This window comes from Apis cerana, linkage group LG7 (genome assembly GCF_029169275.1).
Source record: "Apis cerana isolate GH-2021 linkage group LG7, AcerK_1.0, whole genome shotgun sequence".
Taxonomy (NCBI): domain Eukaryota; kingdom Metazoa; phylum Arthropoda; class Insecta; order Hymenoptera; family Apidae; genus Apis; species Apis cerana.
Genome location: NC_083858.1, coordinates 6,235,717 through 6,261,108, shown reverse-complemented (window position 1 = coordinate 6,261,108; position 25,392 = coordinate 6,235,717). Strand labels below are relative to the sequence as shown.

General features: G+C 20.4%; 1 protein-coding gene across 4 annotated transcripts in view; it reads left to right on the top strand.

Annotated features, from left to right (window-relative positions):
- The window catches only part of LOC107993192 (forkhead box protein O), a 342,583-nt gene that overhangs the window by 201,288 nt on the left and 115,903 nt on the right, over positions 1 to 25,392 (top strand). For 3 of the 4 annotated variants that reach the window (XR_009830489.1, XR_009830491.1, XR_009830490.1), the window contains 6 exons: positions 7,317 to 7,438; positions 7,522 to 7,716; positions 13,340 to 13,455; positions 14,417 to 14,646; positions 18,646 to 18,969; positions 20,616 to 20,934. Coding sequence is in view for 1 of the 4 variants with exons in the window: in XM_062076958.1 (XP_061932942.1) it covers positions 7,317 to 7,438; positions 7,522 to 7,716; positions 13,340 to 13,455; positions 14,417 to 14,646; positions 18,646 to 18,969; positions 20,616 to 20,840 (1,212 nt within the window). In the remaining 3 variants the exon portion in view is untranslated. Of the gene's footprint in view, positions 1 to 7,316; positions 7,439 to 7,521; positions 7,717 to 13,339; positions 13,456 to 14,416; positions 14,647 to 18,645; positions 18,970 to 20,615; positions 21,452 to 25,392 lie in introns of those variants that run through there. The other variant, XM_062076958.1, reaches the window with a different exon arrangement.

Genomic DNA, 25,392 nt, shown 5'->3' with positions numbered 1-25,392 from the left:
ATATTCTTTTGCATTAAATAAAGAATTATTTGTTTATTATTTAATCTTTCTTTAACTAAAAGAAAAAGATCATATTAATCAAAATTTATTTACTCAAAACAATAGCAATAAAACTAGAAGACATTAAGAGTATAATAAATTTAAATATTTCATAGTTATCTAAATTATGAATTTATGTCTAAGGATAATTAATATGAAAAATATGTATTCTTTTATTCTTTATTCTAAACTTTTGATCTATATCTTATTTATATTTTCTTATAAATAAATTTCATTTAATTTCAACTACTATTAATGCTACAAAATAGTGCTCGTGTTCTATACTGAATCGATAATGTTGCGTGTGACACGAAAATCGTAAGGAGACTAAGTAATCCTCAAGTTCCTGTGATACGAAAAAGCATTGCATGCCACGTTTATTTTGTATTTTATCTGTAATGCGAAGTAAATGATACTAATGAGATAATAAATAATAAAAGTAAAATCAGATTAAAAATTTAATATTGTATGAAATATTTTTTCGAAAATTTTTAAAATAAATGTACAAAAAAATAGTGAAAAAAATCAATAGTTTTGAATAGTAGATATTATTCTTTATATATTTTTTATTTCAGCAAATTTTTTTGCATGTTTCATTCTTATGATTTATAAACAATTTAATTTTTATAAATCAATAATTAAAAATAATTTTTAAATTAAAAAAATTTAAATAAAATATAATAAAATTTTTAATATCATGTCCAATTATTAATTGTACAAATATTTCTATTTTTTTATTAGTTATTAATTCTTTTCAAATAATTAATAAAATCATTAATAAAAATTCATGTTTAGCATAAATTATCTAATATGATCAATGAAAGAAGATAATCAAATATATTATGAAAAAAGTAAAAAATGTTTTATTTCAGAAATCTATAGTTTATCGTCGCAATATTTTCAACAGAGTGGATACCATTAACGTTGAAAGTTTGCCGATCGATTTTACCAATAAAATTTAAGTTTCGTTTTTCCCCGATATTCGTCGAGATCTCGTTCTTTTTATGAGTATTCCTATATGAATGTTGCAAGCGCAAACGTTTTCTGTATTTCAATAACTGGAATAAAGTCTGACAACGGTCATATCGCGAGTTGTTTTAACTACACTTCTCGTTCATTGTACTAATCAAAGAAAAAATTTGCCCCGACAACGTTTGTCCCTTTTATTTCCTCCTTTTGTTACTACGCCAGTTTGTTCAATTCTTTTCCCATTTTCGATTCTCGTTTTTTATCACGATATGTACCTTTTGATGTGTACATTTGTGAAATATTATTCGATACAAAGACTCAAAAAATGAAAAATACGTATCGCAACATACGCTGCGTCTATAAGTCAACAGATGTTTTATGATTCGATTATATTGAAAAAAGAAACTTACAATAATTCAAAGAATTTTACAAAAATATTATTGTAGAATATAAAGAATTTCAATTTCCATTTACTATCAATTCTATTTTTTAATTAATATATTATAAAATTAAAATTCTTAATTTTTAGTAAATTTTTTAATAATATATTATCTATATTATATAATTATTATATATTTACATAATTATCTGAGAAAATAAAGAAGAGTAATTGTAAGCAATAAAGATTTTTTATAAGTTCATGTTATTTCAAACTTTCATTTAATTAAAATTTTTAAATCAATTGTTTTTTTTTAATCATTAATCATATTAATCTTTATGTATTAATAATAATTCAAATAGAATTATTTGAATGAAATTTACAAGTTTTAAAACGAATCGATTAGTTTCAAAATATCTTATTTTTATAAAGAAGAGATTAACAATAAAAGAATTTAGCAGAAATCTAAAACGAAATAATCTATAATAATTTTTATATACGTGATATTAAAATATTCGTAAAACATCTTTGAAAAATAAAATGTCAAAAGATAAAAATAAATACAAAAAATATAAAACAAAAATGTGGGTTAAGGTTTATTTATTAAATTAAGTAGTTTAAGTTTGCGTTAAATGAAGCGAGAAACAAAGCATGATGACAGCGTGATGGAGATAGAGCTATCTCTTTCTATCTATATCTCGCTTTTCTAAGGCTAAACTTTAATTGCTTATAATTTAATTAATAAATAAACCTTGTTTAATATTTTTTTATGTTTTTATTTTAATCTTTAAAATCAATTTTTCAAAAATATCTCATATATATTAATATTCTATTCTATTGTACATATTTATATGAATTTATATTTCTAAATTAAATTAAAAGAAAAAACATTAAAAAAAAATCACAGAAAATAAAAAAAAATAATATAAACGCGCATAATATGTTTTGCAATAAAAAGGAACGGATCATGTCGTGGCGGTTTGTTCTAAAACCGGAAAATAAATTCGTCGGCCGATTGATTCTTTTCTTTTTGCTTCTCTCGGGATGCGAATGACCGAGGTCGATTTAAAAATCAGAATAGCGGCGCCAAAAATGTCTTCATCTTCGAAGTGTAACGCCGATAAAGGCAGGGAAATGATAGGGCTGTAAACTTTCGCTGTATAGCCTGCGATCGAACGACTCGAATAGCTGGATCGCTATCGTGAACCCTGCGACAAGTCTATCACCGAAAGAAAAAATAAAAAGAATTGTAAATCGATCGATAAAAGTATCCTCATCGGTACCCGGTGACAAGCAATCGCCCTTTTCCGATAAATACTTTAACTTCTCCTATCCGCTTTTTTTCTTTATACATATTCCTTAGTTGTACGCCGAAGAAACAAGGTAGGTCAAATTTTAAGAACAAAATCCGCAATAAAGAAAAGAAACATTATGGTGTAATAAAAGTAATGAGCTATACCTATTTTGTAGACCTATTTGCAAGTGGATCCATTCAAACGTGTGCACAGATTATTAAGACACGAGTGATTGTACGATATTTTATCAGGATTGTTATATGTTACTACGATTTTAATTGTGAATTATTTTGGGAATGTTTCTAATAATCTGATGGAATTATGATGGTTTATATATATTTTTATATTTAAATTATATTGCGTAATGAATATCAATGTTTAAGTTTTATAATTATTAAAATCGTGAAAGACGTTCAATAATAGTTATCACATTTATTATTTTATTTAGATGATGTCAATATATTATTTTTTTATTAATTTGATATTTTTGTAGCATTTTTTAGTGTTCTGCTATATTTATAAATTGTAATATACAGAAATGATTTTCTGAAAAATTTTTTATTTAAATATATTTAATTTATATTTTATTTTATTAACTTTTTTTATAATTATTTTTTCTATTTTTCTATAATAAATATTATAAATTTTTCTATAATTAATCTATAATAAGAAATATATAATATAGTATGATATATAATTAATATCATCATTTGTATATTATTTATCATATTATATCTCTTTTTTATATTTTAAATCATCGTAAATGTATTTATCTTTCATTTTAATTTGCAAATATTCATTTCTATGATGTAATAAAAAATCAATTACCTTTACAAAATGAAAAGCAATAAGAAATTAACCAATTTTAAATCCAACTGTCCAATAAAGAATTTTTACAAATTACATTTTAAGAAACTGCTATATTTGAATAATATATAAATACATTTCTGATTAATACGACATATAAAAAGTTTATTTCCATCATTTATAATTTTTCTATTATTTTTCAGATGAATAATTATATATTTTAAAATTAAAAAAAACTATAAAAAAATATTGGCATTCAATTTTAAATTTGGCCAATTTCTGTCATTGTCCTCTACAAAAAGTAATCTAAAAATCTTTCAAACACTTACGATCAACCAAATAAGATTCGTTCGCGCTTAATGTCTGAAATTCCACGAAAGTATCATACCGATTGCGCGGAATAAAATCTGCATTTCGAGCGTACGATAGCAATAGGAGCGTATCCTTGTAATTTCGAAAAGTTCCAGGCGAACAATCCGCGAGTGTGTCGCGAGTTTCAGGCGTACGACGAAGCATCAATTTGGTAAAAGTAATTTTTATTGTGCCGCGGTATCGTGCTACCCTCCTCGTTACGTAAAAGCTATCTCTCCTGGCTTGTGTATGCATACTGTATACATACTATACGCTTCAGAGATATTGCTATAGGACGAAGACGAAAGGAAATTGTTATCGCTTCTCGACGCTACTTTCGTATTAGAGTAGAACCTTTCCGAAATTTTTAGGAGAAAGAAGGGTCCAGCGACTATATCGATTCAATTTGCCTAATGAACAAACTCCGTTCCGAACGTCTCTGTCTAGGGATCATAAAACACGGATCTTTCATGACGCATTGTTCGATTTTGTACATAGCGTAAAACTACTCTGAGAATGCAAACGTTTAGCTTGTCGAGTTCGAGCAATCGTAGCGTTACTTGGCAAATATAAAACAGTAAAAGGAATTTGGTATTGGGATATCGTTAGATGTTTGTAAATTTTTCGCGAAATTAAAATTATAAAGTTGTTGCTGTAAAAGATTTTAAGAAATGATCAATTCTTTGATTCATATATCTTTAGCATTTATTATATCTGTAAATATCTTAAATGTTATAGGTTGTCATATTGTAGATAAATAAAATTTATATATATGTTATAACAGATATTTTCTGTGATATGTGACATTAGCATAAAAAAAAATTTGCAAAAAATGTGGATTTAATTATAATTTTTTTTAAACTAAAAAGAATATTATTATTATAAATATAAATTATTATATTAATTATAATAAAATTATTATAAAATTATTATTATTATAATTATAATATAATAATAATAATACATAGTATAGAAGAGAATAGAAATAATAGGAAATACATATGTAATGTATATGTAACGAAAGAAATCATAATAATTAAAATACGTGTAAAAAATGTAATCAATGTAATAAAACAATAGATCATATTACAGGAGATTGCGAATTATTCACCGAATAATATAGAATATAGAATATAGAATAATATAGAATATAGGAATAGATTATACAACGGATATGATTCCGCAACAATGATCATATACCAACAATTGGTTATACAATATCAATTAATATAAATACATATAATACATTCTTTAATAAGAAAGAAATCTATTTAATTGATATACAACACTAATATCAAAAGGAAAAATATATATTATTAGTAATAAAAATAAAAATAAATTGTTTGGAAACAAAAAAACAATAGCAATAATATCAATATACATCAATTATAAACATTGCAGTAAAAAAATGTTTTTCGAAATACGTTAAACAATATATTTAAATATTTATATACATGTGAATATATAAAAAATAATAATATTTAAAATAAATTATAAATATAAAAAAATTATAACAATAATAAGAAAAAATATGATTTTTAAATAACAAAAATAAAGATATGATAATATTAATAACAACACTTCAACAAAAAAATAATCTATACATAATAAATATAGCTATCACAAATTATTCATTATTCAAACTAAAAAGAAAAAAATGATATAAGTATATATCATTAACTATAGAAGTAAAAATGATATGGAAACAGAAAAATGTTTATACTTTATCATTCATAAATGAATACCATATAATAGAAATAATACCATATTCGTTTATCATTAATCTAAAACAGTTCTAATCCAATCGAAAATAAAATATATAATAAAAAGCAGTTATATTAAAAACATGCAATATCATCCGAAAATAATTTAAAAAATTAGATCATGTCAAAATGATTGAAATGAAATGTAATTGCTAGAAATACTTCAAGAAAATGATAAATAAACAATAATATTAATAATAATATTTATTTAATATCAACGAGCTTGATCCTTTGTTACGTAATTATAAAATATAATTAATAATTTGACAGAAAAGCGTTAATAATTATATTTATTTTACAATGCAAAGTGAAATTAAATGAATATTGTTATGTAACTCAATGCTAATATATTATCTGAATGATAAAAAGGAATTATTAAAGAAATCAAGTGTATAGCAAAAGTGATTCGTATTTTGACATGTACGATTGAAATAATTATAATCAAACTCCATTTATATGAACTTGTTGAAGGTAAGCATATTCACATAACCAGGTTATTCATATAATAGGAGTCCACTTAATTTTCTCAGTTATAATGTTTTATCCAATTAATAATAGTTCATATAAAATTTGATGAAACATTTTCTCTAAAATGCATAATAATGTATCAAATATTATAAATGTAAAAACAAACATAATAAATGTTATTAAGCATAAAATTTAATAAATTTATTTTTTATTATATATTTTTATATTTAATTATATCATACGATACAATATATTTCTAATTATACAGGATGATTCACCAAATATTTCGATTTTTATCACTGTTATTATCCATAGTAAAAAATATTTCATATGATGTTTCAAGAAGAACATAATTTGATATTAACAGTTTTTTAGATGGAAGATCATTCATGTTTTTTTACTGCACTAATTAATATAATTTGATATTTCCTATAAAAAAATCTTAGCCTATATATATGTTCAAAAATGATTAGTTTATAAGATATTTTAACTTGGAATTTATAAAATTTAGCGTATAAAAGACAATGAATATGCAAAATGATATTTTAATAATATTTAATTATATTCTCTTTGTTTTTCATTGTAAATTTTATAAAGTTCAAGTTAAAATAATACCATCTTAAACCAATGATTGAACATAAGTAAGTTAATATTTTCTAGACAATATCAAGTTATATGAAATGTTACACTAAAAAATATATAATTCTATTTAAAAAAATATTAATAATCAATACTCTGTAAGCATCTATAAAAAAAATTAGTAATATCAAAATGTAATGTTCCTGAAATTATTTAACTCCATCTGAAATATTATTTATTATGGAATAATAACAATTGATGAAAATCGAAATGACAATATCTGATCAACTATATTTAGTAAATTTAGTAAATTCTATATAAACGAAATTCCATTGTATATCGATTATAAAATATTGGATATGTTTTAAAATTTAAAAAAAATATACCTTTCGAGAGAATGAAAAATAAGCATATAGATAATATTTAGGAAAATTTTGTCGTGTGTATAAATTTTATAAACATTTCTTTTAACATATTTTTAATATTTCATTTCAATTTAATGTAAAATAGAACAATAAGATTATTTATAATATGTAAAATTTGCTTTTAATATTTCATTTGTGTCATTAACTATAATTTCATTAAAAAAATAAAAGATATTATAATAATTTATATTAATTATCTTACAATTTTTTCTGATTAAAATGTTCTTCTTTCTGTTTGCAGAACTCTATAAGGCACAACTTATCGTTACATAGCAGATTTATGCGGGTGCAGAACGAGGGTACTGGGAAGAGTTCCTGGTGGATGATCAATCGTGACGCGAAACCAGGGAAATCGCGTAGAAGGTAAGTAAATCGTATATGTTTTGTGAAATAATTGGTCGTTGTCACGATGCACGTTTTGCCACGGTATTGTCGATGACTCACAGAGCAATAACCATGGAGACGAGCAAATTTGAGAAACGACGTGGTAGGGTAAGGAAGAAGATCGAGGCGCTAAAAAACGGTGGGTTACAAGCTGACACGACAACTAGCCCCAGTAACAGTGTGAATGAGGGGTTGGATCTCTTTCCAGACAGTCCACTTCAGTCTGGCAGTGGATTTCAACTTTCACCTGATTTTCGGTAAGTTTGTACTCGATTGCATCTTATTATATTCTATTTGATATTTTCAATAATTTTTCTTTTTTTATCTTATGCTTTAATCTAAACTTGGCTAGGAATTATTGTATAATAATTATAATATTGTTGAATGTTTTAAATTTGTATCGAAAATCTTTATAATTGGCTTTTTTTACTTGAATGTCCAATTGTAATGATGTTAAATAAAAAAAATAACGATAAACGAAAATTTAAAAAATTATGAATATAAATATAATGGATGAAATTTCTATAAGATACTTTCTAAAAAAAAAAAATATCAAATATTACATCAATTTTATAATATAATTAATAGAAAAATAGGAATACAGAATAATAAATTAATTAAAAAATTAATATTCAAAATTAAAGAAATTTATTTTTTATCATGAATGAAATATAATAATTTAAAAGAAATATATCAAAAGAAATATAACAAAATTTATATAAGAATAATAAAATATTATAATACATAATATTATAGAAATGAAAAAGATACAATATTTCGAGTTTATTTATTTTAAACAAAAAAATTTTCAAATTTTTTTGTTTGTTTGTTATGAAATAAGTCTTGTTTTTTTCATCTAAACATAATAATGAAAAATTTATAGAGAAAAATTTATAGAGAATCCTATCATGAGCAATAAATAAATGATAATATAATTTTTGTAACAAATTCATATACATTCATATAATTTTATTTAAATTATTAAGCAATATTACAAAAATTAATTTTTAATATATTAAATATTTTGCAAAAATATTAATTATTATATAAAGTTTATAATTTATAATTATATTTATATAATTACATTTATAAGTTTATAATTATTAATATTATAAGTTTATATTATTAATATTATAAATTTATTTTTTTTTAATAAATAAATTTAATAGGGAGAGAGAGAAAGAGTAGTCGTTTTTATGGAAATTTCATTATATTTCTGTACAATAAATATCTTATACTTAAACATAAAATAAATTTCTTAATTTTTGAATATTGTTGATTTATTTTTTTATTATTCTTTATTTATTTGTTAATTTTCTTTATATTTATATTCTCAAAATAATTAACATTTTTGTTAAAAATAGTAGTGATCTTATAGAAATTTTGATCATTGTATTTTTCCTAGCCAAGTAATTTGTTAACCTTTCAATTGAATATGATAATACAAATTTAGAAAATCATTCCGTTTAAAATTTGTCATTTTGAATTTGAATTTGAGTTTAATACACATACATACATACACACACACACACACATACAGACGAAAAATAATTATATAAACATTTCATAAATTATTAACTTAAAATTTATAATTTAAATGATCAATGTATATTATTAAAAGACTGATAATCAAAGAGAATATGAAAATTTTATATATTTAAATTTCACCAATATTATTTTAAAATATAATATTTCAAAAAGTATTTGAACAATATTTTAAAGAGAAATTACTTAATCCAAAAATTTTTATTTGAATGAAAGTTTATGTAGAATACAATAGATATATGAAACAACGTTTTTGTCGATTGAAAATTTTCTTAAGAGATAAGATCAATTTTTGAAGTTTCAATATATCTTTATATTTTGCATTGAGAATTTTTTTTCAGTAATAAAATTTGAATGAAATTATTAAATTTTATATTTAATTTATCTAATTATATTATTATTTAATATTAAAATTTAATATTATTTTATAATAATATTAAAATTTTGTTATATTTTGCACTAAATTACAAAGCTATATTTAAAAAACGAAAAATACATTAATTTGAATACATGCTGAAAATAATATTTGGTCAGAAAAAAATTAGTCTATAAATAACCTATTATACGAATTTATATAATTCTATTACTTATAAAATTTCATTAAAAATAAAGAATTTGTTTAAAAAATTAAAAAATAAAAATTTCTTATTTTTTTAAACGAAATTATACAAAATATAATGATTTATATATGAAACAATTTTCTTTTTTAGCGAAATTTGTATATTTGATTAACAATATATTTTAAAATTGTTTCAAGATATATGTGTACGTATAACTGTGTAAAATCAATTTATAAAATTTAAAATAAAATTGCTTATTGGAATTAAACGAATTGTATTGCTGCTCAACGAAGTAAATTTTTTATCGTGTAATAAGATATTTTATTTATTGTTCAATTTTCAAAACGATTATTAGTATTTCTTATTAACATTTTTTAGCAATTCTTATTAACATTTTTTGTTTATTGTATTTATTAATTTTATGATATTATATCATGAAGTCATTTTGAATAAAAAAGGAATTGTTATTTCACGATTCGTTTTATTTTTAATTATCTACCTATTTCCGTCAAAATCAATTCAATCAAAAATTTATTAAAGTAAATATATTCGTATGAAATAGGTACTATGTTATGTAAATCTAATTTTTACATTCATAAAATTTAAATCTAAAATTTTCGAAATTCTCGGAACTAAATATTTTTTATTTAAATTATATATTTTATCAAGAATTAAAATTTTTTAATAAATTTAATTTCTAAAATTTTTTAACTTAAGTTCATAATTAACGAATTAGTAATAGTATTTTTTTAATTAATTCTATTTATATAACTACTTATTTCTTTCGAAAAATTTAATTTTTTTGATTTTCAAAAGCTTCAAATCATAAAAATAGAATAATATTTCCTATTAAATTAAAAAAAAAATTTTTAAATATTTTAAATTTCGAAATGTTTCAAGGTTTCGATATTCTGACGAAACCTTAATATTATATTATTGTTGATTATTATGCAAATTACCTTGAAACAATATAATTATGCTCATTTAACGATAATTATTTAGGTCAACTTGAATATTTTTTTTTTTTTTAGTATTCATTTTAAAATGACAGATCTATAATATTATCCATTGTCATAATATCTTCATTTAAAAATAATAAAATAAACTTTAGTGAATATGAAAAAAGAAAATAAATTAATTTTTAACTCTGCAAATAATTTAAATTAAACTTAAATAATTCTTCTAATGTATATTGTAATATTAAATAAAAAAAATTAATAAATTTAAAAATTAATTTAATTATTATTAAAACTAATATTAAAAATTATTTTTTAATTATGTTTTTAAATTAATATTTACATAATCATATCAAAATTGATTCATTTGAAAGGTTAACTTTACTAGATACACTTTTAATTATACCATTATATATAAGATACGTATATTTAAATTTAGCATAGTAATAGCGTAATATAATATTATAGAGATAAATACATTCTGTGATTTTTAAAATCATAATTATTCATTACTACAAGAAATTTTTTTATTAAATTTTTATAAAATTATTTTAAATTTAAAGATATTAAATGTATATTTCTTTTATTATTATAGGTAGTAAAAGTAATAGCTTTCATACGCGCTATTTGCAAAAATTTTATATACCGCTTTTGTACTATATACCTAATCGTACGCATGACGATGCTTCTACTTGCATTTAATAATAGTTTTGCAGAATACACATCATAGAATGTATATATAGATATAGAAGAAACCTGTACAAAAAAATAACTAATGCAAAAAATTCGGTAATCATTTAACAATTATTTACAGTTATATTGAGATATTCCTCGACAATGATTTGTCATAAAAAAATATATATACTTTTGTCAATTATTGGATTTATTTTATTTTAAAATTTTTTCGTGGCATTGTTAATTAAAATATTATTTATTATATTTCAACTTTTCAATCATATTTTTGTTATTTTATGTCTATTATACAATTTTTCATAAATAAAAAGATAATAGTTCAAAATCTACAATATGTTAAAAAAGTGGAACATTTTATAAGAGATTGACATTTTTTTTATAAAAATTATTTAATAAAAAGAAATATATTATACGATATAAATAGTTTTGATAAAAGCGTAGATAGATCATCATATGATGATGAATACATAATTATTTTAATACACTAATAGATATAATTCATTATTTTCTGTAAATTTATATAAAAAAATCTCATTAGTTAGAAAATATTTAATCTATAATTTAAAAAATAATATGAAATTAAATCATTAATATGAAAGATGAAGATATAATATAAATAAATGAATATTGTTTTGCATATTTTTTGTTTTACGTGCATCAAGTTTAAAAGATTTTAAATTAATATATAATATAGTAAAACCTCATATTCAAATTCTCAATATTCTAATAACAGTAAAGTCTTAAAATAACAATATATATAATATATACAATATATACAATATTCAATATAATGTAATGTATATATGTATGATACAATAATGGTAACTGAAAATACTTAGTTTTAACTATTAAAGAAAAATAACATAATTATAAAAACATTTAAAAATTGTGCAATGAAATTAAAAATATATCAGTATGTCTTTTATTTTTTAATAAGCATAATATTTTGTTATAATGTGCAATACATAAATAAAAATCTCTCAAGCGCTAGGATTAATGAAAGAAATTTAACAAATCGAATAAGTGTAAATATAAAGTTGGAAAACTTAGAAATTTTAAAATTAAATGAAATTAAATGAAAGATTAATGACAAATATTAAATATTTAAGAAAATAATTAAAAAAAAAAGATTATAAAAAAATATTTTTAATAATAATATTGATATAGAAATTTTTACAAATTTTAATTTAAGAATTAATTATTACTTATTTATATTATATTAAAAACTTATATTAAAAAACGTATGATTTAGTATCTAAGCTAATATAGAAACAAAATGATAATATTGATAATATTATTATTATTAATATAAAAAAATTATTTTAATATCAAAAATGATTATGATGATGATGATTTAATATAAAAAATAAATATAAATAATATCAAATATAAATATTAATAATAATTATTGTAATATCAATTGGAATAATTTTAATATTAATTTAATCTATTTAAATTAATATAATCTGAAAAATTTATATCTCTGTTAATATGGATATAGAAGCTTTACATCTTATATCTTCTAAACTAATAATTTTTTGATATAAATAGTTTAATGTTTTTTTTTTAGAAAATGATTAACAACATCTATTAGCATATTAAAAATTATATGATTTTAAAAAGGTAAAGATCACTTTTATATGACTTCTATATATTCATGTACAGAAAAATTATTTTAACCTTTTATTTCTAATTTATCTTCAAACATCCATACAGTGATCTGTGGATACGATTATAACATTTCATTTAATTAGTTGTCAGCTCTCAGAAATTGGTTCCAATTGTGCAATGTTTGTAATCTCTTTTAATTTTATGTTCAACAAAATGTATATTCGTGTACATATAAATCATATAAAGAAGCATTTATACTACATAATGTATCTTTTCAAGTACTAAATTTTATACTAATTTTTTTAAGAATATTTTTTTCATAACTTTTTCCTTGTAAAATATTCCACTTAAACTTTTCATTGAACTAACATTTTTGACGTTTATATAACTTGTACAGATTTTTCCTATAATTCATAGCCATTATTTTTCTCTTTTACCATTATCTCTTTCGTATACATAGTTTGTATTTAAATATCTGCACATTTAAAATACATTTGAACCAATTTTTATTCGAGTCCTCGAGCTTCGAGCAATGCCTCATCCTGTGGTCGATTAAGTCCAATCACGGCGATTCCTAGGAAACCGGAATGGACACCAACATACACACTCTCATATAGTCCAGAACAATTAGGTACGCACTATGATTTCATGTATGTCTTTTTTTCTTTCACCAGCGTTTATTGTTTATTTTGTAACATTTTTTTTTCTTTTTTTACTTCTCTATTTCGTCGCATTCTTAATATATGCGCATGACTGATTCTAAAATTTCAAAAGTTTGCTATACGAAGCGAACGGCTAAGCTCTATCTTCTTAGAAATAATTTCAAACCGATTCCGTACTTCAGTTATAATTCTAGTAAATTATGCTTTTTTTATTATTATATAAAAGTTTCAAATTCAATTGCTTCAAGTTTAGATTGCTTAAAATTATTAAATAATCAATTTTACTGTATCATTTAGATTTTTTTAAAAATTTTGTTACTATTTAACTTAAGTATTTATCTTAAGTAAGTACCTATTATATATTAATATTAAAAAAATATAGTGAAATTATCAATAAGTAATCAAATATAATATAAACTTAACAATAAGTAAAATTTAACAAAAAAATTTTTTATAATGAAATTCAATTACTATTCATAAAATCTTTATTTTTTTTAGTTATAAAATATTCAAATTATGTAACTATTTTCGAATTCGAAAAACTTAATTTTTATTTGAATAATTATTTTATCATAACTTCGCAATGGATAATTTTTTCAGAATAAAACACAAAAATATAAGTAAGAAATTATGACATAAATTTTCATAAAAAGAACAATAAATATATTTAATAAATGTATAATTTTATGAATGTTCATCCATAATTTTATCAAGAATCAAAATACGAATTTCTATTAAAATTACTTAATTATATTTTGTTTAAATCTTAGAAAAATATTTTCAAACGATCAAAAGTTATTAAAACTTCCAGTGTTGCTTCAAATCAAAGCTCTAAAGACGCAGCATGAAATGTACGCATAAGTAAAAAACAATAAAAACAATAAAAGACATTTAGTTAACATATCTTCTTTTCATTGAATACAACTGTAGCTGGTAGCCTCGCAGAAACGATGAAATTGGAATCCTATCAAATGTATCATACAACACAACCGAGCCACCAGCATCATACAGGACCACCACCTTCTTATTACGAATCCCAATATCAGAGGAGCAATAGCTTGTCGTCAGGATCGTCCTCCTTCGCTCTGCAGCCAACTCCTCAATCAGCAAATCAACAAAGATGTCCAATTCACGGTTTGCAACCGTGCGCCTGTCAAATGGTAAGTGGAAGAACATTTAAAGGATAAGCTACTCGACTATAATATTCGATATAGTATTCGACTGAAAAAACAAAACAGGAATAAATAAGAAAAAATTTTTAATTTAATTCTAATAGTTTATGAAAAGATGAAAGATTATTCTAGTTTAAAGATTTTTTATAGAGAATAAATATAATAGAGAGAATAAACATAAATTCTTATTTTTTATTTTCTTGGAATTTTTTTTATAGTTTTTTCGATATTTTTAAATATATATAATGCAATTTTTTTATAAGATGTTTTTATAAGATTTTTAGGACATAGTTTTCGAGAATATTGTTTTTTATTTGGATTAGGGATGAGTTATGAAATTTGAAATTCTTCAAAATTCAAATTGTTTCTAATCAAGAAATTTTTTGTTATTTTTGTAATTCAAAATTCTTGAAATCAAAGAATAACTTGCATAAAAATTAAATTTCTATCTAATAATTACAATTATTGATTGATTATAAATTGAGTCTAAAGAATTTTAGAAATTGAAATTTATGAAAATTTTAATTTTTCACCAAAATACTTTTTGAAAAAGAAAAAAAGAAAAAAGTATTCTGTGTTCTGAAAGTTTTGAAAATATTTAAGACTTTACAAAATTTTGAATTTAAGTTTCGTAAATCTAAAAATCTATTTCTATTTTGAATTCTTTGTCTGTCTTTGATATATTTTTAAAATAGAAATATTGCAAAGTAGAATTCATTTTATTATATTTTCAAGATAATATGAATTTGCTACTCATATTGTTTTGTTCTTCTCGTTTGACTTTGAATATTGACTTTGAATATTAATATTATTATCCGAATATAAAAATACGATCGCATAATTCATTATGTAATTATTTTAAAATAACATTTTATATTGTTTGTATTTCGAAAAAAATTATGTTAGATTATATTCTTCAACCCTGTTATTGAAGATTTACATATTATACTATATTTTTTTCTATTGTCAATCTTAATTAATTTTTGTATTCAAAAACAATTTTGTATTCAAAAGAGCATTCGAATTTTTCATTTTATTTTTTTTATATTAATATGGAATATTATTTAAAATGTTTTTTGATTATATTCAAATAATATAAAACATAAAATTTATCATATTAAAAATAAAATAACTTTCATTTATAAAATTCAAACAAAAAAATAATTTTATTTTTTTATTTTTATTATTTTATTTATTTAATTATTTATTAATAATTATATATTTATATAGTTACAATTATATAGTTACAAATATATATATATATATATAAAACGAGTCATTCTTTGTCGAATAGCTCAAATATTACCTTAAATATACCTTTAAATTATTTTTCAATTTGAATTATTGTTTATAAGAATATGATTTGCATTGTATTCATTTATTAGTATCATATATAATAGTTCTCAGAATGAAAACATATATTTTTATGTTATGTTTGGAGATATATGTACAAATTGTTTAGCATGTTTTGCAGTAATATTTGAATAACGATGAGTTTTTTGTCTATAATATTATATAATAATATATATTAAATTGACAGTAAAAAGAAAATCTTTGATTAAGTTCGATGTCAGTCATATATAATTATAAAAGATAAAATCATTTAGCATTAAGTCTTGAAGCTACGTCATTTCTATAATTTTTAGAAAAAAAGAGAATTAAATTCAATTTGAATAATTCTTATCGCCATTGAATCTATATTTTTAGAATTACCAAATTATAAATCTTTTCTATACTGAAACATGTTAGATATGTAGTATATGTTAAATAATTAATCAAAGCATCACATATATCAGTTTCAGAGCCGATTAGATAGATAAGTACGTAGAATGAAGTCTCAAATGACGAAAATCATTTTGGAATTTGAAAATTAAGTAATCTTCGAATTTATTTTTATTTAATAATTTAAATAATTTTATTCGATATTTTTAATTAATTTTCTTTATTATTTGTCTAATACATTGTATTAATTGTTGTTAATCGAAATTTTATTAATTTTATTAATTTCTATTAATTTTACTTAATTTTGAAATAATTTAATTTGTTTATTTTTGAGATTGTTTATAAATAATTAATGTTTATTATTTAATAATTATTTAATAATTAAATTTAATAATTATAGTTGAGATTATAATTATTATCATATGATGTATTGAATTAATGAATTATATATCAATAAATTTAATACTACTATCATATTGTGTAATACTACTATTAAGATATTGCATTCAATTTCGTATTTTTATTATTAAATAAATTATTTTTAGATAATTTAGATTAACTTTCAACAAGATGATTTTTTTATACAATTCCTGTAAGATATTATGATAATAAAAAGATATGAAGAATATAATATAAAGTTTAAAAAGTTAATTAATTAATTAAATGATTTATAGATATATATTGATATTATCTTTTGTATAATATTCGTAAATTATATATCACCAATTGATTGCTGAAAAATTTATAATATATAATCTGTCTATAGTAATTTTGCACAATCATGAGAATTTGATAATATTTATAATAAAATTAATATAATAAATTTAACGAAATAATTATAATAAAATTAATGAAATAATTAAAACATCATATAAAACCTCAAAATAAATAATACATGTAATATAACATAAATATAAATATAAATATATTATATTTATTATAAATTTAATATTATTATAAATATAAATATAATATATATATATACATACATATATACACATAGCAATAGTAAATAATACTATTATCTGATATTGAAATATGCGAAAGATCCAATTACCAAGAACCAATCCTCTGCGGATACAGGAGTTTTATATTTAGTTATTCTCCTACTGATGTTCGTCTTAATTGAATAATGATCAACTAGAAAGTTAATTCTTTAGATTACTTGAACTTCGATCTTTAAAATTTCTCTCTTACAAAAAAATTATTTTTGACCGAATTTTGTCAATTAGTAATTATAAATGTTCCAATTTGCGGTCAAAAGTCTTTAAATTTTCATTTAGAAATTAGATTAATTTATTTTTTGTTATACAATTAATTATTCTATTAATTAATATAAAATTTTTATATAAAATTGAACGAAATTCTAAATCAGAAAAGATGAACATTCAAATTCAATTCAAACAACAAGAAATGAAATTATTTATAATTTTTAAATTTTAACTATAATCTAACTTATTTCTTTGTTTCTATCCTTAAATAAAAAATAAATTCTTTCGATCATAAATTAGATTTTAAAAATATATTTGATAATGTCGTTTGAAATATTATATTTGTTTTATTTAAATTTATGTTTAAAGATATTCTTTTTTATGTTTAAAGATTATGCTCAGAAAGTTACACTGTAACTTATGTTTGTAATGAAATAATCAAATACTTACAGATTATACGATAACACGGCACCATAGAAAGTAATGTATAATAGTATTCTCGAAAAAATAAAACATATTTATTTCTTCTTAAATGTTTTAGATCAATTAAATGCTTAACGTATCATTATTTATGCGTCCGTGATTTTCCTCAAATGCAATTGATCTCATTGAAAAAATTATTGCGATATAAGTTTTTATTTAAAAATATTGTGACAATTGAATCTCTTCTATGATAAGTTATTTTACAAAATAATCATTTCTATAAATTTAATTCTTAACTTTCATTTATAATTTTGGAATAAATATTGATTACATTAAAATTTAATTGTTTAATGCAATTTCTTTTATCAAAAAAAAATGAAATAAATTTAATATTCTTAATTTAATAAAGTAAAAAATAAATAAAAAAGAATATTAGTTTAAAAATAATCGCATATGATATTATTTCATACTATATAATCTGTTTTTTATTTATAATTAAATTTTTCTTTCTCGTTCTAATATTTATCATTATATCAGAGCAAATAATTTATCAATCAATAATTTAATTTTATTTTTCAATTGTTTTACTTCAATTTCAATCATTATATCTTTTTTCCTTAAAAATTATTAGAATTTGAGTCCAGTGGCTGGAATGTCGCCATCGTACCAGCAAAGCGAACCAAGCCCCACAACGTTAGGAAGTAATCAGCAGCAAACTCTTCAATACATGATGCAGACGCAACAATGTCAGCAGCAACAACTACCACAACGACAACAGCAATCACAAACAGGAGTAACAGACTCCAGTTCATCACAAACATCTACACCATGTGACCCCACACCAAGCACTATGATGGGCCAATTGATGGGAGCCCTGAACAATTCAACACTCCTTGATGATTTAAATATTAACATCGAATCGCTGCACGGTGGATTTGATTGTAACGTAGAAGAGGTATGTTCTATTTTTATATTTTTGTTATAGAATAATATATTTAGAATAATTAAATGTTTTAATTATAAAAAAATGATTCATAAATTTTAAATCTTTTTCCAAATAGAAAAATATTCTGGCATTCAAATTTTATTTAAAAATTTATTTAAAAATATTATTAAACAATTTTTGTAACTGTTTTTAATATAATTAATATAATTATATATAATTATTATATTAATATAATTATTATATATGTTTTTAATATAATTATTATATTAAATTTTTCCATATCCAAATTTCTAATATTTGAATATCTACTTTAATATCTGATTTTAAACTACAAATTTATCATAAACTATGGATTGTATAAAAAAAATAGTTCATATAAGAAATAGTTTTATGAGAGTTTTTAAAACTTACTATTATGAAGATCAAGAATATGTCTCTTTTCGCCTTTCATACATAAGCTTTACAAACTTCAATTTACAATATCTTCTAAATTAGTGATTTTTCAATACAAATAGCTTATCATATAATTTTGTAGAGAATAAAGAATTGCATTAACATATTGAAAAATATATAATTTCATTTAAAATAACATATATTATCTTCATATTTTTCGATATATTTATTTGTATAACTTATATACTAATGTATAAAAATATAAATAAATATAGAAATTATATATATTATAAAAATTGTTCACTTCTTATCTGAACTATTATAAATAAATAATCTAATAAATATAAGATAGTATATATACTAATAATCTAAAAGTAGTTTGTATTTATAAATTAAAACTATTATCGTATATGTATGTCTATATTTTTCTATATTTAGCTAAACGAATTTTGATTGTGACTTATTATGAACAGAATAATGGTATGATAATAAGAATTAAATAAAAAAAATATAATTTTAATTATTGAAAAAAATATATAAAATGATTGAAAAGTTCGGGAATTATGAAAATATATGGTGTCTTTTTTTATTTTTATTTTTTAACAAAATTTTATAAATACAATAGATATAAAATACAGTAAACATTTCAGATGTAGAAGTAGAAGAAGCTTAAAAAATCAAAAAAGTATGTATAATATATGTAATGAATTAAAATTAAATCCAAAAATTAAATATTGAAAATAATAATAGTTAGAAATTATTAACAAAATTAAAAATTCATAATAACCATAGTTATTATGAATTACCATAGTATTATCTAATTCAATATTTATAAAAAAATACTTTAAAGTAATAATTACAAAAATTTTACAATGTCAAAATATCTATAGAAATTTTCAAAAAAGAATTTAATAATTATTTATATACTTATTAAAAAAGAAACTTATATAATCTAGCAATAAAAAGAAATATTATAAGAAAAAATATAAGAAAAAATAATTGTTCTAATATTTCTTTAATAACAATTTATCTATTTTGATTAATTTGTCTTTCTATTTATAAATATAAAAGACTATATTGTATTTGTATTTATTTAACACGGGAGAATCGCCTTTATCTGAATCGTATCTATTGAAATCATAAATTTATGGATTTTATAGTTGAAATTGGACTAGCGTCAATTTTCTTATGTATCACTTCATCGAACATAACCAACCATACAAATATTCACCAATCATTCAAAGCAAAAAACATAATTTCAGGTGATCAAACACGAGTTGTCGATGGATGGTACGTTAGATTTCAACTTCCAACAGAGTGTAATGGGTACGGCTGCAATCCAAGTAAGCGACAATAACGTCGGTCAGAACGGCGCCGTTTCGCAGAACAACGTGATAGGCACGACGACGACCGGAAACGCGACCGCAGGTGTTTACGTGAGCACCAATGCGGCCACTCCTGCTGCACCCCCCTCTTGGGTTCATTAGCAGTGGGCCCCACTGCCCTCGACATCCTCGTCGTCCTTGTTATCGATGGTACTAGACAGACAAGAAGACTTCCAGTTTGAGGGACAGTTCATTGGTGAGTCAAATATGGTTTATCTAAATGAATTACTTCATGATTCAATCCTCTTATGATACATTATCAAATATAAAAGATAACAAAAATACATATAAATATTAAATTTATATCAGAACAAAAATCTTAATATCATCGTGGTGTTTTCAATTTCTTCCATGTTACATACATCATCATACATTATTTAATGTATATTGAGTTAAATATTATTCGAACATATTAGTCAATAAAATAATTTCGTGAATATAGTAACATGGATTATTTTTAACTAAATTTTTAATTAAGATTCACCATCTCTTCCAATTCGATTATATAAAAACATTATTAATATAATATTTATTAATATGAAAATCGTTTAATGTTAATAAAGATGATATTTTAAGATGTTTATAAGTGATGAGTAAATTGTGGATCTTTATGCATTTATGCAAAATTTACAAAAATCTGCAGAATACATGTTATGTAGAAAAATATATTATGTATATTATAATATTTGAAGAATATAGCACATTTATGTAAACTTTATTTTTTTTCATAAAACTTGTATTTTGTATATGCAGTCAAGAAAGAGACAAAGTATCTTTCTTAATGATTTGATTCGTGCTTTCATCAAAAAGATAAAACATCTTGTATGTATCATCATGTAACAATATTCAGGTCGATAGCAAATGATTCCGTTATCCTGTTAGTTTGCAAGTACAGAAAAATTTACAATCTCGACTAGCTACGCTTTCTCTCCTTAAAGCATCTAGTATATATATAGCGATCAAACATTTAATATTCGAAGCTTCACATTTTCTTATATGTTTCTATTAGAATTTCGAATAATAGTAACTAATTATTCGAAAGAATGAAATCCATGCATTTTGTTGTTCAACAAAACTAAGACAACAACTAAGACAGAACATAATTCATATTTGTTTTCTGTTCAATATATATAATTTTTTTTAATATTATTATTTATAGTATTATTATTTTCACAATTCAAAAATAATGATTTTATATTCTATTTTACATTTTATTTTTTATTTCATGCATATAAAATATATAATACATAATTGTTTGCAAATCGATTATTTTATATTACAGAAGAGTGATCACTAAAATCACATATATTGCTAAACAAAATAAGATATGATAAGCTATGATTTTTAGTGATTTCCAAGATTAATATAATATATATATTTAAATTTTATATATGGATAGATACATGTAAATATTTCTTTATTTATAATATTAAAGAAAATTAACTGCAATTATTTTTAAAATTTTTTTTTAAATTTTATATGTTTATAAAATTTTTATTAAAAAAATGATAAAATAGATACTAAAAAAATTTTTCCAAAATCTTTTTTAAAATTTTCTTCTTTAAAAATTTTTTATATATTTTTCTATGCTGAATCATAATTTAAAAATTGCTTAATATATTAAATTTAAAAGATAAATGAATAAAAAGTATTTTATTTATTTGTACGATATTTACGAAAGTATTTCAAAGAAAGATTTTTTTCCCAATATTTTTATCAACTATTTATAATTATAATTTTCTTCTATAAAATAATATTTTCTTAATAATAAAATAATATCTTCTATAAAATAATAATATTTTTTTATAAATAAAATTTAATTTATTATTAAAGAATTTTTTTATCGAATTATATTGCTTCGAATTTATTCAGTTATTTTTATCTAAAAAAAAAAAAAAAGAAAAAGACAAAAAGAAAGTTTACTAAGATTTGAATTTATTGTTTTCACATAATAAAATAAAAGAAATTAAATAAATAAATTAAATAATTTTAATTTATGTAGTAAAAATAGTTAAAAAACAAATATTATGGCAAAATATTTTTTAATAATTCTTTTATTTATATGTGTTAAAAATGTGTTAAAAAATTATCTCAAAATGATATATTTCGGCAAAAAATTTTGTGATAATAAATTAAATTCAATTTATAAAGATAAATTATAAAAGAAAAATAATACTATTTAATACAATTAATAAAAATATTGAAAGAAGAAATTAGTTTCTAGTAATATTTTATAAAAATTTTATATTGGTGAGATTCAGATTCAGCACATAAAAATACGTAAGAAATATATATCCCTATTCTTAAATCATAAAATATTGGAAATTTGTTTTCTGTTTCTATTTTACCATTTTTTTTTATTTATCTTTCATATAAACAAATCAATTTGTAGAAAAAAGATATTAACTGTGGTTGATTTTCTCTGATATTATTAAGAAAAAGATATTAAGAAAGATATATAAAATTGAAACATTGCATTGATTATGAAAAAAAGTGAAAATTATTATATCATATAGATATATCATATAAAGTGTAAGTATTTTTTAGAGACATGCATTCTAAAATGACAAGATTGATTCTTACTTCAATTCTTTTTTTTATTATTATATCATAAAATTATATGGTATATAAATACAATATTTTATACAATTTTTTAAATCTAATCTAATTTTAAATCTATTTATTTTTTATATTTTCAAATATTTTTTTTTTTGATTTTCATATTGCATATTGAAAATTATATGTCACATATAATACTAAATAATATTAAAAATTTGTATTGTATTTATATCTATGAAATAATCCTTGTTATATTAGATAATTTTATTGATATTAATAATAAATAAATTGAATATTAATTTATTTACCAAAAATATGTAAATATATATACACAAATAATAAATATATACAAAAAATATAAATGATTAAATACTGATTAAGTATGTGATACATTTGAGTTATTTTTACGTGATGGATATAATGTATAAAAAAAATCACATAGCAATTGACTCGCAATAAAATATAAAATTTGTTTTATATCAAAGCAAACTATACAAAAAGCAATTTGAAATATAGAAATGCATTCAATGAAAACATTTTATTTATATGACTGGGAATTGTAAAAAAATATCGAATAAAAAGAGATCCAAATATACTTATTATACATATTTTAAGAGAATTAAAAAATAAACACAACTGCATTATTCAGTACATCGAAGAAAATATGAATTTGAAATATTCATACAGAATGCGCAAAGATTTTCAGAATATTTCCTGCGAACTAATTTGCGTTTTCGCAACAATATAAAAGTAAATGTATTAAAAAAAATTATATAAAAATAAAAAAAACATGTTAAAAAATTATGTAAAATTAAATAAAACGTATAAAAAAATCATGTAAAAATGAATCATATAAAACAAAAATATCATGTAAAAAAAGAACTAAAGAAAAAAATATACATATATTAAAGTTAAGTATATTAAGTTTTAGCAAATATTTTCTTATCGTGTAAAAAGAAATATACATATTAAATGTTAAGTATAATATTAAACATTTTATGGATATTTTAGTATATTTTTCGAATTATAATATTATAATATATTTTCTCTAAATTCTTTAAATCACATGATAAATTTTTCTCTAATTCTTTACAATATAATAAATCACTAGCAAAAATAAAGCAAAAATTAAAACAAAAATAATGAATACAAAAAAGAATCGATCTGAAATCAAGAGAAAATAATATTTCTACATTGAAAAAATTGTGGAAGTGTCGGAAATATTAATATGATTTCGTGTAAAGAAGTAGCGTGTTATTTCATCACTGGTTGCCAAAAGCTGATATCAATCCAGCCTGATATAAAAATATTCTGATTCGTACAAGAAAGATAAAACCTTTCTATTTGGTCGAATGTGTTGTAGAATGTATATTGTATATTTATTCTATTTGTATTATACATCAAAATATTTTTCCAGACAGAGAACAGTTAAAGAACAGAAAAATACGTTTTTACAATCGAAATAATAACGTAGATTCATTTATGTATTACATTTACTATTATTGGAAACTTCATTTTCTTTCTTTCTTTTTTTTTTCTTTCTTTCCTACAGGTAGATTTTATTTAACAAGTTATGTTAACTCTAAAAATATCCTATGTTACGTATCTTTACTTATTATTGGAGTTGTATCTTAAAATCTCTTTTTTAACTCTTTTCCACATTAAAATCTTTTTATCACTAATTCTCAAAAACATTTCATTATTATCTTTCCTCGTTTCATTGTATAATCTATATCAAGAATAAAGCTCAAGAATTTAACATTCTCATAATACTGTTGAAAAAGCTATTAAAAAGGTATTACAAGGTAATTATATCTGAAAAGATACTACTAAATTGTGATTAAATTAGTAATTATAAGCGAACTAAATATTTTAAAGAATGGCAATATATATAACTTCAAAAAAAATGGTAATCATTATGATATACATAATACATAGGATGTCCTATTTAAATAAATTTGCACGAATATTTGTCAAATTATTAACGATACAAAAAAATATTTCAAATAAAAAATAAATAGTTTCAGAGAATATAAATTTTATATGATTATTCTAGAGATTAAAATAAAAGACAATTTTTTTTAAAAGGAATTAT